This window comes from Fistularia commersonii, chromosome 29 (genome assembly GCF_037954325.1).
Source record: "Fistularia commersonii isolate RoL2024-O1a breed Wild chromosome 29, RoL_Fcom_v1.0, whole genome shotgun sequence".
NCBI classification, from domain to species: Eukaryota; Metazoa; Chordata; class Actinopteri; order Syngnathiformes; family Fistulariidae; genus Fistularia; species Fistularia commersonii.
The window spans coordinates 8,121,128-8,135,728 of NC_141312.1; the positions used below are offsets into that span (position 1 = coordinate 8,121,128).

General features: G+C 41.5%; 1 protein-coding gene across 3 annotated transcripts in view; it reads left to right on the plus strand.

Moving 5' to 3' along the window:
- shroom1 (shroom family member 1) overlaps nt 1-14,004 on the plus strand; it is a 31,228-nt gene extending 17,224 nt beyond the window's left edge. For all 3 annotated transcript variants that reach the window (XM_086176970.1, XM_086176969.1, XM_086176971.1), the window contains exons 2-9: nt 2,623-5,526; nt 5,630-5,816; nt 6,159-6,211; nt 6,664-7,314; nt 7,441-7,974; nt 8,563-8,653; nt 9,395-9,667; nt 11,446-14,004. In XM_086176970.1, the coding sequence (XP_086033096.1) occupies nt 2,843-5,526; nt 5,630-5,816; nt 6,159-6,211; nt 6,664-7,314; nt 7,441-7,974; nt 8,563-8,653; nt 9,395-9,667; nt 11,446-11,700 (4,728 nt within the window). In that variant the 5' untranslated portion in view covers nt 2,623-2,842 and the 3' untranslated portion in view covers nt 11,701-14,004. The remainder of the gene's footprint in view (nt 1-2,622; nt 5,527-5,629; nt 5,817-6,158; nt 6,212-6,663; nt 7,315-7,440; nt 7,975-8,562; nt 8,654-9,394; nt 9,668-11,445) is intronic.
- Nucleotides 14,005-14,601: the final 597 nt, after the last annotated feature.

Genomic DNA, 14,601 nt, shown 5'->3' on the forward strand with positions numbered 1-14,601 from the left:
GCTTGGGAGGTAACCCATCAACTATCCCCAACTCCCTCCTCCCTCCTGCCTTGGCTAGTCTCCATATGCTGGGCTCAGGGCCTTGGGAATGAATGGCGCCCGGGTTCTGCTCTGTCTTTGAAGCCAGCCAGGAATGCGAGGCCTCTTTTTTTTTCTCCTCTCTCTGTTGTTCAAGCGGCCGGCAGCACTAGCAGCTATCTGCAGCAGTGAAATATTCCCTCCGCTGCACTCATTGTGCATCAGAGAGCTGGACGTCATCAGCCAGCCAATCAGAGGCTCTCTCTAGGCAGCCTTGGGTCTCGGAGGGGGGAGAAGGGACTTGCTAGAAGTCTTCCCACTAATATTTAGCTCTCCTGGTTACTTGTTCTGGTTCTTCTCCAAAGGAAGAAAAGTGTCCTGAATGGGAAATAAGAATGGAGATCCTCTGTTTAGTCCTTGTTAGGGTATAAACTAATCTATATCGCACTCAAAAGGAAGTGAGGAGGGTCAAAGTTTAGGTGAGTTGGCAGTTCTTCGTTTCCTGTTAATGGTAGATCTGCAAACTGTAATTTTACTTTAGTTCTTTGCACGGTTGCCACACTGTCAAACTGTTGTGACCATTGGTTTAGTCTGGTAGCATTTGTTCTGTTTTCCAGCCGTCATTGTTTAATTGTCTTCTCTCTTGTTGTTGTGGTTTGCGTGTTAGGGTATTTGTCTGCACAGGTCACCCTCTGCCTCACCCTCCCTCCCAATCCTCTCTGTACATTTTGTCACTGCCTAGTCCCCTCCATCACTTCCACTTGAGCGGTCCCCTGTTTGAGAGCCTCTCTGTGTTTGCAGTGAGAAGGGGCTGAGGGCTGGAAACTAGAGATACACTCATACTCACACAGGCAAGCTGCAGATCAGAAGCCCCTTCATAAACACATGGATCCCCCTTAATACTGTAGTTTTAAAGGCTTTTGTGGGGTAGGATTTGTGAATATGCAAAAGGACCACCAAGGACCATCTTTTATTAACGTTTTTTATGTGCCCCACCATTTTCAAAGCTTCTGATTGACACTTCTTACCTTCAAAATTGTTAAAAAAAATCAATGGAACAAAATCAGTAAATACATTATATGCATTATTGAGCCAGCTTCAAAGCAGCTTGTATATTAAAGGAGAAGAACTGGTTAACTTGTTTTTATGTTTTTTGAGGTCATGCATTTCCAAGATAGGTGTGTGACTTCAAATTGATGACAGGGCCACAGGAATCCCCACAGGTCATTTAAGAGAAGCCAACAATCAACATGTTTTTTGACAACAGCATAAAACCTAAACCTGTCATTAACTTGCAGAGGCAGGTTTGTGTACGAAGCAAGACCTTGAAGAATCAATGAGGAAGGCAGAATGTGTTTTTACACCAGAGAGCACAGTTGTACAGTGTCTGATTCATCTCTAATAACCCGACTCATACATTTGTTTTATAGATATTTGTATCGGTACTCATAATCACAGCCTTCACATTTCCATTAGTGGTTGGTCGCCGTTTCACAAAATAAATGATTATAATTCCAAAAATGCTCCGCAAATAATGAGGTGAAAAGGTAAATGAGTCTTTGCATGCCACAGGTGCTTCTTAAGGAGGTATTAAATGTCACATGATTAATCTCCTCATATATCGTAATTCCATATGGAATTCCTTACATTTTTCATGTGTTCTACAACGTGCACCCTCAGACTGAAGGTCCTTTATAAGAGGCCTCGTTGAAACAAAATGGTGAGGCAGAGAGGCTCCTTCAACAGGTGGAAAACTGTTTTAACAAAAACCATGATAGATTTGAAACCGTGATGTTGTTAGCAGTATCTGCAAAGGTCATTAAATCACTCAGTGTTCAACCTCCCTAAAGCTCCAAATTACAAAATGATAGTTTGGATGAGTGACAAAACAAGTACTGGCAGTGGACCCAAAAAAAGAAACTTAACAAAGATTAATAAAGAATAAGTAACTATCGAAGTTTGAAATCATTAGAATAACAACTTTCATTCTATAATGTTCCTTTTCTATGAGAGAAACAATTAACATTTTTCAGTGAAGGATTACATGATACGACTTTACAAGTTGGCATAGATGAAGCAGAAATGTCCTTAAAAATAAGTGCTCAATAATATCTGACCAAGAAATGCCATGGAGAATTTTACACCAGTTCATTCTCTGGCACCTTTTCTGTAAAGTTAACTGTAACCCTAACTATTGCCATATCAGTTTTTTTTTAATAAACAAAAACCTGCTTTCATTCTTGTAGGGTTGATGAGGTATGAAGGTAGTGTTCTTTGAGTATGAAATGGCTGAGCGCACAACTGACTGAGAATGCATGCCAAGTTTACAGTTCAACACATGCACGTTTGTGCTACATTGACATTGTATAGTTGTCAAAACAGCTTTGGAATGGGTGTTTGTAGCGAATACACAAAGTCATGTGACACATTGAGTATCGGTCAGTCACTATTTTTCATTTACATTTGAAACTTAACCCAGTTCATCTCTCCCTTTCAACCTTGTGCAACTGTTTCTTCGAAATGTACCAGTACCGGTACATATGATTTGAATTGCGACTCCAGCCTGTAAGTAGTTTTGTGTTCTGCTTGTGTTTTCTCCCCTAGGATCCACTGAGCAGACTATTCTCAGAGGCTCTGTATCAACAATAAGGAATCAAGAAAATGACGTAATTACTGACAACTGTTGCAGACAACCTGATACGAATGTGTTTGTGGCATTTTCCTCAGTTTTACCCACAAGGCAGACACATGCATCAGTGCACAACCACATACAACACTATTCCAAACCCTGCCCTTCCCTCCCTGACATTCACCCTAGTACTCCATGGATTCCTACAACTTCTACTTTGAGAGAATGAGCAACGTGGACCTGCATCCTTTGAGCCTGCCTGTCAGTCGGCTCTCCTCAGCCAAGTCCAACAGCAGCATTGTTGACCAGCTTGCCCACCACCAACACGGCAAAGGAGACTCTGCCTACAGTTCCTTTTCTGGAGGATCCACTGCCCCTGACTACCCTTCTCCATTCCTTCCAGATGACCTCCACACGATTTCCGTCAGCCACTATGCTGATTTTAAATATGTAAAACCAATTTACCACCCCAGCCAAGTACTACAATCTGATTCAAATACCATGGACCAGCTTTATTGCTCTGTGGAAGCTATTTCACAGCACTATAACAACACTGTCAGCAATGTTAATCACCTGAATGGCAATGCCAGTTTGCATGCAAACAACAAAGCACTGTCGAAGCAAGCAGTGTCTTTTGGGGCTCCTTCCCAAGTTGTGTACCCTCCTGTGCATCCTCCCCCTGTTCCAGCACGCCTGGATAGTTTCATAGCCACTAAAAACCTGGAAAACAGCAGGGTACAGCATGGGGCTGATTTTCAACATGTAGATCTACAGCCAAAACAGCCCAAGTCCCACAATCGACTCCCTCACCTTTCTCATGTTTCCAGTACCCTGAGAGCAGAGACGACTAAGGGAGTATCAGACAACTCTCCAGATTCTGACCCAGGCTATAAAAATTATGAGACGGCACCAATACTAACTCATCAGCAGCCAACCCAACACCCTCCCCCCCAACCTCACAATCAGACTGGGAAGAAAATTAACCCAGAATACTTGTTCATCACAGATAACAAATCTGTCTCTGAGCAGCAGAGGTCATTGGGTTTTTTAAGCAGATCATCTTCTCAAGGTTCCAGTCAAACTGAGAATTCGGATTCTATGAAGTCATCAAACAGTGGTGGGTGTAATGGAGACCACAATAATAAGCCCAGCAGTTGGGGTAGTCATTTTGAGAGTCATCGCAAAAGGGCCCTTTCAGCTGATAATTGTCTGGGTTCAGAAACCGCTCGAGTTGCTAGTCCCTGGATTGCAAGTCAAAGCTTTCTCAACAGCAGCATCCAACATAAGGGTCAGTTCTACTTTGTCACAGGGGTGTGTAGGCTGTCTGAATCTGGAATGAGGACCCACTCTTCACCTGTGGGTGGGTCTGAGGGTGGGAGTGAAAGCTCCACTGTAGTGGAAAGACACCAGCTATGTGAAAAAGAGCGATCTCACAGCACAATGGAAAATTTTTTCAAACCTCTCAAAGAGAGTTCTCAGACTCTAACTGATATGATTCCAGACAGAGCAGGCACCCAGGCCAAGGACCCAGTTAGTAATCTTGATCAGGAAAATCATAAACCATCCCCTCTTTCAACACAGTTTTCTCAAAGCTTTGATTCCCTAGAAGAAATCGACATGACCCAGAGTCGAGAGATTGGACGTCACACTCCTAACAACCCGATATTTTACTGCGGACCTGAGAGAAACTGCTCTCCCCATTCAGCCCTCCAAATGAAGGAGTATTCCTCACTAATCTCAAAGGATGAACCTACCAGTTACACAAGAGAGGAGCAGCGAAAGGGCAGGAAACGTCAGCCACTGACGGATGTAGCCAGTGAAAGGATAAACAAAGAAACCACCCCACTTCTCTACCAGCTCACTGGAGCCAACAGGGCGGCGTTACAGCCGAAAAAGAAGGATTTCAGTTTGAAGGACAAAGGAACAATCCTTAACAAAACAGATCAGGGCAGAATGGCTGGTGATGACCATGACAAGCCACCACAAGATAACATGATGAAAATAGATAGAGGGGAAAGTGTTACTGTTGCCTGCAATACACTTGATGACTCATTTAAAAAGTACTATAAAGAGAAGCTAAAGGATGCCCAGTCTAAAGTTCTGAGGGAGACATCATTTAAGAGGAAGGATCTTCAGCTGTCATGGCCAAACCGCAACAGGCAAAACATTGAGCTGAGACCCACAGTTATTCACTCTTTCTCCTCATCACAGGACTCCGAAACATCCACAGAGACCCTCACCCCTTCTGTCTCCTGTGCAGAGACAGAGAGTATAAAGGAAGAAGTGAGTGAGAATCCAATAGAAATGAATAAAGAAGCTGAGAAGACTACAGGGAGGCCAGCAAATGTGGCCCAGCCTCAGGTGGCACGAATCAACGGCAGGAAGCGGCTGACCCCAGAGCAGAAGAAGATGTGCTACTCTGAGCCAGAGAAACTCAACCATCTCGGTGGTCCTCCCAACCACTCTGTTTGCCGTTCCTTTGGCAATGAAGGCGATGGTCTGTTTGCAGTTGACGACCAGGGCCAGGAACGTGGGCAACAAGGAGAGCAGGGATTGGTTGCTGCGCGTAGGAAGATGTTTGAGACCAGAGGTCGAGCTCTTTCAGCTTCCAGCGCGTCAAAGGCTAATCTCAAGCACTTGCAACACAAGGCCCTGGTGGAGTACATGGAGCGTAAGACAGGTCAGAAAACAGCAGAGCCCCAGCAGCCGGCACCTCAGTTACTACCTCCACCCAGACAGCGACACTCTCTGGGGGAGAAACCGTTTGACTGGGGTCCAAGACCTCAATCAGCAAGTCATGAAGGCAAAAACCCGAAGAAAAAACTCCACAGACCCCACTCTGCAGGGCGCATTCTTGACTCCTCAACAAGCTCCATCAGGTAAAAAAAAAAATGAATGAATGAATCCAATAATTAGTCGATTGATAAAGCATTTGTTGGATTGACTTTTGACATTTAAGTGATTTTTGATTTTTGAAAATAGGTATGCCCAGTTCTTCTCATCACAATCTTGCTCAGGCCAATATGCCAGTCAGTCAAATCAGCCCAGAGAAAGGGAGAGCCATGGTCCATCTCAAGGAAAGTGTGCCTCGGTGGAGAGTCTCTTAGACCAGCCAGAACCACATACTTTCTTCAGAAACAGATCTACTTCCACACCACATGCATTTCAGGTAAGTGAAACAGGTTGTGATACAGCAAAGTCTTTTTCCTAATGATAAAGCTATTGTTAATCAAGGAATAAAAAATTGATTTGGACTTAATCACTTATTCTTACTGTCATTGTTATAGTTACCGGTAATTTCTGATGACTTGAAGATAACAAATATATTAGGTCAACCTCCCAAAAGAATGATTTTATGTAGCAGTCTTTTTCATTTGTAAAATCAAGCTTGATAAAGTCGCTTTATTGTCGTATTATTGTAATTTTACATTCTTTGCTCCTGGGCTCAGAGCATAATATTTAAAAGCATAAATGTAATTCATTTGTTGTTTTTGGTCCTATTTTGTTACAGGCACATGACTATGAAAAGGATCCATTACCAGTTAATACCATGGAAACCGGGAGGTATGTACTAGTCCCGCATACAAATTGGGACATTTTTATTAGTTTTAGGTCAGCAGAGTATTATGCCAATGATCTATTGCACTTTGTCTATAAATCTCCACTTGATTCATTGTGGCTCTGTAAAGTCAACACCAACCTGCTTTTGCAAATCCACATTCCTTTCAAAAGATTTATGTATGAATTGTGAAGGAAAGCCATTGATTGAACATTCCCAAAGATTCTGCCTACTTTTTCAACCGATGGTTTTATCTGGTGTAATGTTACGCAAATAAAATTGGGTTTTGTGGAACCTGCATATGTGATTATGACAGTCAAAGTGTTGATTTGACATCTGCTCCTTTGCAACAAAGAGTCACTTTCAAAAGAACAGACAAACAAATGAATAAACTGTTCATGTGAAGTGCATTGCTGCAACTACTTACATATTTTTAATAGTGAATGTTAAATTTAAGTCCCCAGAAACATGCCAAAGAGGACACCTTGATGAAGCCGTTTCCTTTGGCACAGCAGCCTGTCCGTGTGGTAGCACAGCGGGGGAAGTCCATGGAAGAGCTCGGGGCAACAAAGTCTGCTAAGTTATCCACTCTGAGTAAAAGTTCTGAGCAGTTGGATACATTCTGGAGGCATTCAGCTGGACCAGAAGGGTCTGACAGAGACAAAAGGAGTGTTTCATTCTTGGACGGAATGAAAGAGCCCCAGAACAATGACCGAACCAGAAAGAAACCGTATGTGTTGAATGAGAAGGGGAAAGAACTAGAGATAAGTGGTCTGAAGAACACAGAGGGTCACAAACAAACCGATGCCCAGAAAAAGTCCCAGTCGGATGCTGGACCTCTCGACTCATCAGAAGCGAAATCCTCGACTTGCTTCGCCTCACCAGCCTCCTCGTCCGCTTCTTCTCGGGCTCGGGTTCACTCTGCACCTCCCAGATCCAGTAGCCCTGTTATAGATGAATTCACATCATGTAAATCAACCAGTGCACCACCATCTAGCCCACCTTCCCCTAATGGTCAAGAGGACAGAGCCAGTGAGAAGGAGGCCAAATCTTCAGCATCTGCCATCTCACAGATGAAGCATCTCTGTGAGATGAGGCCAAGCACCATGTAAGATAATGTGTTTTTTATGCCGTCAACCTCTCTTCCCAATATCCCCATTTTCAATTCATTGTCTTACTACGATGCATTTTCCTTTTTTACAATACAGTTTGCACTTTTTTTTTTATTTCCCAGGGGAAACCAGAGTTCTTCTCCAAGCGATCCTGAGCATGAGCAGTCGGTGGATGAACCGAGCAATGACGTTCCATTGTCCGATTCAGACCGCGAAGTGTCTTTGAGCTGTGGTGTAACCACCGATCCATCACTGTGGATAGACCCACCAGAAAAAGAGGTCAAAGAAGATGCCCAGGAGCCACTGTTGAAAGAGAATGTTTCAGAGGGACCTTCGAGCTCCGTCCCTTCTACCGAGACAGTGAAAACATGTGTGTCTGAAATGGAAGATGACAAGACAGAAAAGAACACGGAGGTGGAAGAGAAGGGAACGCCCGAAGTAGAAACAGAAAGTGTGATGAAGCCTAATGAGAGACCTCAGTGGGAGGAGCTTGTAGAAGCTGTGGTTAAGGCAGACCAATCACTGTCCACAGTGTTCTACCCATTAGCCAATCGTAAAACAGCACTGAAGCTAATGGAGCAACTGCTGTCCGAAGATACGTTGTTGATGGAGGAGCACTACAAGAAGAAACAGGAGCGGAGAGGATCTGCAGAAAGGTACTTTTAACGCCACTGAGTTTTACATCCACGCTACTCAGTCACAAATACAGTAGGTTCCAGGAAAGGAAATTTCCTGTGATACCGAAATCATAAATCAACTCGTATCTTGCTACATCATGAATACATCTAATGATAATATAATAATTATATATCAATATATATATTATGTATCATAATATGCGAAACATACACTCAAACCATGGGTATTGGTTCTGAGAAGCAAATTTTAGGCCTTAGGCCCTTATTCTTAGTTGAGTGTGTCTACAAAACTCAGGGCTGGTTTCCAAAGAAGTAAGCCCCTCCAGTGTTTCATTACCATGTATTGCAATACATGAACAGACACTCCTGGCTATTTACTTTTGTTCATCTACTCAGATTTCTGCTCATGCAAGCACACTTTGGATACAAGGAGAATTTTCTGTTGAACTGTTGTTTCATGCCATGTGAATATCAGTTGGATATTGCAAGTGTATCACACTAAAAGATAATGGTTATTGCAACTTTGTTTTATGGCGCTTGCTGTCATTCGGTCGGTCAGCATGGTGTGGAGCAGGAAGTCAGTTTGACCCAAACTTTCTTTTTCAGTGCTGAGACTGTTGAAGCAGCGGAAACACCTCCTTGCCTTAAACCTCCAGATACAGAGCTTCATAACAAGGATGACATCTCTGAGAAGAAGGTAAATATTGATAAGTGCACGTTTTATTGCTGATGAAACAACAACAGATTAGACCACCATGTAGACAAAGCTGTGGTTCGGAACATTGCAAAGGCATCACTTTGTCTCAGCATATCAACTTAAGTTGAAAACCCACAGATAATATTGGAAGAAACATATGCCAGTGTAACCAGGCTATTGCCCTATGACAGCTGGGTTTGATTCCAGCCCTGCCATGTCTCTTGAGTGCAGGATAAGCAATACTAACAATGAATGAAGCATATTCAGTGAATCACTCAGTTGTCACACTCTGTGTCCTGTTTTTCCCCACTAGATAATTCTGTGGTGATCTCATTAAAGCTATTCGACCATAAGGAGACTCTTGTCAGTGTGACATACTTGTGTTTCTCTTATCACATGAAGTGCTGTCTGTCGCTTATCAGCATCTCCACTTGTCAGCTGTTTTAGCTAATCAAATAGCTGACTTATTCTAACTGATTTCCCACCACATTCACTCTTATTTCAGAATAATCTTATCCATTTAACCTTGTTAATTTTTTTTTAATTTTTTTTTTTTTGGGGGGGGGGGGATAATTGAAATAGGAGAATTGCTTTATCCTGCTTGTAACAAATGACAGTGAGCAACACTGTGGAAACATCTTTTTGATGGTTAATTTGCCAGTCCATTTTTCCTTAAAAGAAAAATTGAACTTGTAAAACCTTAAAAATGTCAAATCCTAACTTTTCTCCTCCTATTTCCAGGATCTGTTAGTGTCTCATATCAAGAATCATCTGCATTCATTGGAAGAGACCTGTGGCTCCCTTCAAGCTGAGGTTCAGGAGAACGTAGCCCACGGCGAGGCACTGGAGGCACTGGTCCGTGAGCGATGTTTGCCCTTGGAGGTCGAGAGGTACAACTTATTCATTGGGGACTTGGAGAGGGTGGTCAGCCTGCTCTTCTGCCTCTCTGCTCGTCTCGCCAGGGTGCAGAATGCCCTGAGCACAGTGGACCAGCACACAGACCCTGAGGAGAAGGTGAGAAAACCTATCTGACAAATCGTATTAATTTAACTGATTTACATATCCTTGTGTTAATGCAATAGATAGCAACAGCTATGAAAACCGAAGCTCTTTATTAATGCCATTCCCATATTTTGGAAAAAAATTGGTGTAGTATATGTAAAAAATATGTATCAATTTAGACATATGAAATTGATAATCATGTTTTTTATAAAATCACAGAGTATGTCAATTTCTCATGCCCTAAATATTTGCTATGCAGAGGTGTTTTTCTCTTGCAACATGGCAATACTGCGAGTTAATCTCTGGCAGCACAACACTCAAAATATCCACGTAATCCATGTGTGTCCTGGTTTATAAGTTATAAGTTTTCCCCAAGAAGTTGCTTAATGCTTCAAACTGACACTATCAAGTTGAACATAAAGTCAGGAAGGTTTCACTGGGGTCACATCACCTGCCAGATTTCCCTATTCAAAGCACTTCATTTAGAGCGTCGAGTGAAACTTGGACCATCAGTGTTGTGCATCTGCTCCCATGCTCTCAGCTTGCTACACTCCCTTTCTGTTTACTTAAGAACAGGCAAACATGCTGCAGAATTGAAAGGCAACTCTGGAGGAGTCAAGGTTTCTGACTGTGTGGAATTTAAAAAATATTACATTTTTTCTCCCTTTTAATTGCAAATCTGTGTTTGAAGTCAATGATTTGTCCGGCAAATTTCCCAATGCCCTCTCTGGACTGAGAAATCTCTTGAAATTCATCATGTTGCTTCTGTTATAAACAGCTCTTTCTGATAAGATAAAAGACGTTTACCATTGAACATTATGCTCTTCAGTTCAAAATGTCCACTACAGTTCTTTTGCACTGGATTTGGAAATGCAGGCCATTATTGTAGATGCACATGATCTCCCCTAAGATCACTTTGTCACTCCTTATTCAAATGGATCATTATTGTTTTTCAGGCGTAGTTTATTTTTGCGTGGATACATTAAATTTACTAGATTTATCCCTGAAAGAGCTCTTTGTGAGTTTGCCCATCAGTAATAGCCTGACAGAATGTGCTGAACTGTGGGTTTGTTAGAGGCTCACTTGTTTTCTTGCTGTTATCAGCAACGCTGGTATTTACACTCACTAAGTGAAACTCCAGCCCAGTATCGATGACATTTGTATCTGTCCTGCCCTCTGTTGACATAAGGAAACACTGCACCTTCTCAACTGAAGCTGTTAAAAACATATTTGTACACCCATCACACGCTCAGTTCAGCTTTGTTGAAGGGAAGCTATTACCTTTATTATGACCTGCTGTTCTGTTTATGTCATTTTGACCCTAAACGTTCCTGGGTTTTAAAATCATTACAAAAATAAGAATTTGACACCCAAAATACATAACATCTATTATATGTTACTGCATCCGTCATATGGCATGATATAACAAAGACTATTGTTGTTATTGAACTCTTCGATATGATGCAATTTTTAAGGCTAGGCCAACATTCAAGTAAAATAAAACCACTAAAACGACATCTTCTATAACAGTGATTGATTTTGATTGATGGATGATTGATACAATGGCAAAGTACACCATTCATTATCAAAGTGATTATTAATCGTTGTTTTTAAAGATGTACTTTATAGTCTGATGTGGAGAACCTGGCTTTGTGTTCTGCAAGCCTTGCGTTAAATGTTAAGGTTCAGTAACCAACCAACGTAACAACTGTTTCAACGTCTTGATGAAAATTGAGCAGGAACATAATCTATGGCAAATAATCGACCTCTCTCTGTATCTCCACACTCAGGAATCTCTGGATAGTCGTCATCGTTTGCTGTGCAAACAAAGGGAGGACGCCAAAGATCTCAAGGATAACCTGGATCGGAGAGAGAACCTGGTCTCTACCTTTCTGTCGCGTCATCTGTCAGCCGAACAGCTGCAGGGATATCGGCGATTTGTTCAGACCAAGGCCTCGCTGCTCATCTGGAAAAGGGACCTGGAGGAGAAGCAGAGGCTGGGAAAGGAGCAGCTGGATGCGCTGTCAAAAAGCCTAAATCTTTGAGGGGAGCAGAAAAAAAAAAAAAAAAAAAAAAAACAAGAAAAAAAAATCTCCTCCTCACTTTTACTTGCTTTTACGCAGAGTGTTTTGACTAGCTCAGTTTTCCACTGAAAGACACAGGACACGGCTTGTAAACTGTCCAGCTGAAATCTGCGGCCCTTTACGGCCTGTCATGATTTTTTTTTTCCCCTACTTTCAAAGAAAAGGTTTTGACAGGCCAGCGTTGAACACATCCCCGCCACCTTGCCCTCCCCCCACTCTCATTCAATATTGGATACACAAGAGATCAGTGATAAAGACTTGAGCTCCTTGCTTTTCCATCCACTATCGAGTGGGTATGGTTTTGAACCCCGGGTGCCCAGTACACTCCCCCATTCTTCGCCACTCTTCATCAACGCAGTTGGCATCGTTCCTCTGCTGGTCCGATGAAGGCATAATATGCATATTTGCTCCGACTCTGAACTGAGCTGTCATTCCGTGTGCCTTCACCTTGGTGTTGCTGTGGAACTTTAGCATGGAATGTGGAAATTTCCCCTCTCACATTTCATTGACTTTCCCTTGCATTTCACGACACTAGTATCGCTACAGCCCCTTCTCTGCACCTGTGGAAACCGTTAATAAGCTTTAAGATTGTATTTTGAGCAGCGTGAGGGTTCCAGTTAAAGCAAGTAGCCTGCCGGTGTACTGTACTATGTTTTTAAAATCTACACTAGATGTAAAATGTAGAAGATGTAATCTTTTTTTTTTTATGTTAATATTTTTAAAATGCATTTGAAATTGAGGCACTATAAACCAAAAAAGGTGAATGAAAAAAGCACTTTGTAATAATACATTAATGCACATTTCTTAAAATCAGATGTGTTCTGAAAATCACGCTTCGATTTCAAGTCAAAGCCTTATGCCTTCCTGTTTGACAATATTTTCGTTTCACTTTTTCTTTTTGGTCAATTTTCAGTAGGATTGTGCCTTCATAAAAGGTACTCTTATAAAGGTACACCTTGGGATATTAAACACTACGTTAATTTATGAAGTTTTGATAACGTCATGCTTCAGCAGTTCCTCAAACCAGGTTTTGAGTCACATTTTTATCCCCCGGCTCTGTCATCCTCCTGTACTTTATCACAGAAGTGACGTGATACTTGAAACACTTTTTAAAAGAGAAAAGTGCATAAATGTCTCATCAGGTGTCTTATAGTAAACCAACTAGTTCTATATTCTCTACCTCCACTTGTTGCCCCTTTCAGGCATGCGTATCCTTGACCTTTATTGACACCTGTCCGTCTTTTAAAAGACTCTTCCAGATGTAATTGAACAATAACAAAGTCAAGTGGCTCTTCATTAGCGCCTGTTTTTATGGGCGTCTTGGTTCCAAGCAGTGTTTCACTTTCTCACTTGAATTCAAGCCGACACATCGGAGAGCTGCACGAGAGATGTCTCTCTTTGTCGGGATGCGTGTGTTCTTCAAATCACTAAAGTCTTATATTTGAATGTGTAGAGACTGAACAAAAACGACAAGAGTTCTCCTCTGTATTTGCCGTTGTAGTCGGAAAAATCATCGAAACTTTTTACCCCCTCCCATAACATCACCTGTAACACTTTGTGTTCTATTTTTATAATAGTAACATGAATTCATCATTAGCAACCACACAAATAAAGGACATCTCTTAAACACTCACTCAAAATGAAATAGTGAACAAGCAAAATCTGGTTTTCCCCTAAAAACTTGCACACAAAAAAGACATCTCCATGGGTTTTTGTTGTTTTGTTCTTTTTTTTTTGCGCTTGATGCTTTGCTCAAATTTACGGCCCTGTCAGTTTAGGTTTGCTCATCAGCTGTTTGTTTTGGCCTGTTTTCACTGACATAGGACAGAAGTGTTAGAAAGGCTCCCATACTACTCACCGCAGACGACTCAAATTCCTCAGGTATGCGGAATGCCTGAGATGAGAAGTGGGAGAGAACCCAGAGGCACGGCGCATGGAACCTCTCCCGTGCACGCACGGTTTCCTGAATCGGTCCCTGTTTTTGTCATCATTACGTCAAAATGCTTCTTTTGGGGATGCAGGAAAGCGACCTAGTTGAAGAAAGGATCTTTATTGTGTAGTGGAGAGATTGTGTTGTCAATCGACTTTTATTTTTCAAACAAATCTGTTCTCAAAAAAAAAAAAAAAAATTCGCTATATATTTTCAGCACATCTGAACTCGCTTTTTCTGGTTTTCTGTCGAGTTTGACTTGTTTCTGTGCCAGTATGGAGTTGCAAATTCCCTGTTTGTCTTATTGTGAATAAATTAAGACTTCCCTCTCCTTCAAGTTAATGTGTTCCTTTTTTATTTTCTCTTTATGTGATGCCACCCTGCCTAAAAATACATGGACATGATGATGTGCAAGCATTTCCAAAAAGAGCAATAGGTATCATTCTGGACAGAAGCGTCACATGAGAGATGAAAATAGAGATATGCTTTTTCATTATTCAAATGATGAAAATGGTAGTAAAAGGATATTTATAATTTTTTCATATTTGGTTTGTTTGTCTGCCCCCTGCAGACCACATTATGCACTGCCTCTGAAAATACGGATACACTAAACCATCTCAACCACTAGAATAAAAAAAATAAATAATGATAAAATTATAAACTGAGTAAGTACAATCTCCAATAAAATGAAAGCGGTTGTTTTGCAGATATTGCCTGCAGAAGAAAAAAAAGCATCCTATGGTGAAAGACAATTTCCTCCTGAGTTTAAAAACTGTTATACAACATATGTACTGATTTAATAATCCCAAATAATCCTTTGCCTAATTAATAAATATTTATGTCGAGAGGATATGTAAATGCACTATGTAGATGAGAGAGGTGATGAAATGAGAGAGGAGAACAACTTTATTTATCCCGAAGGAAATTGTTGT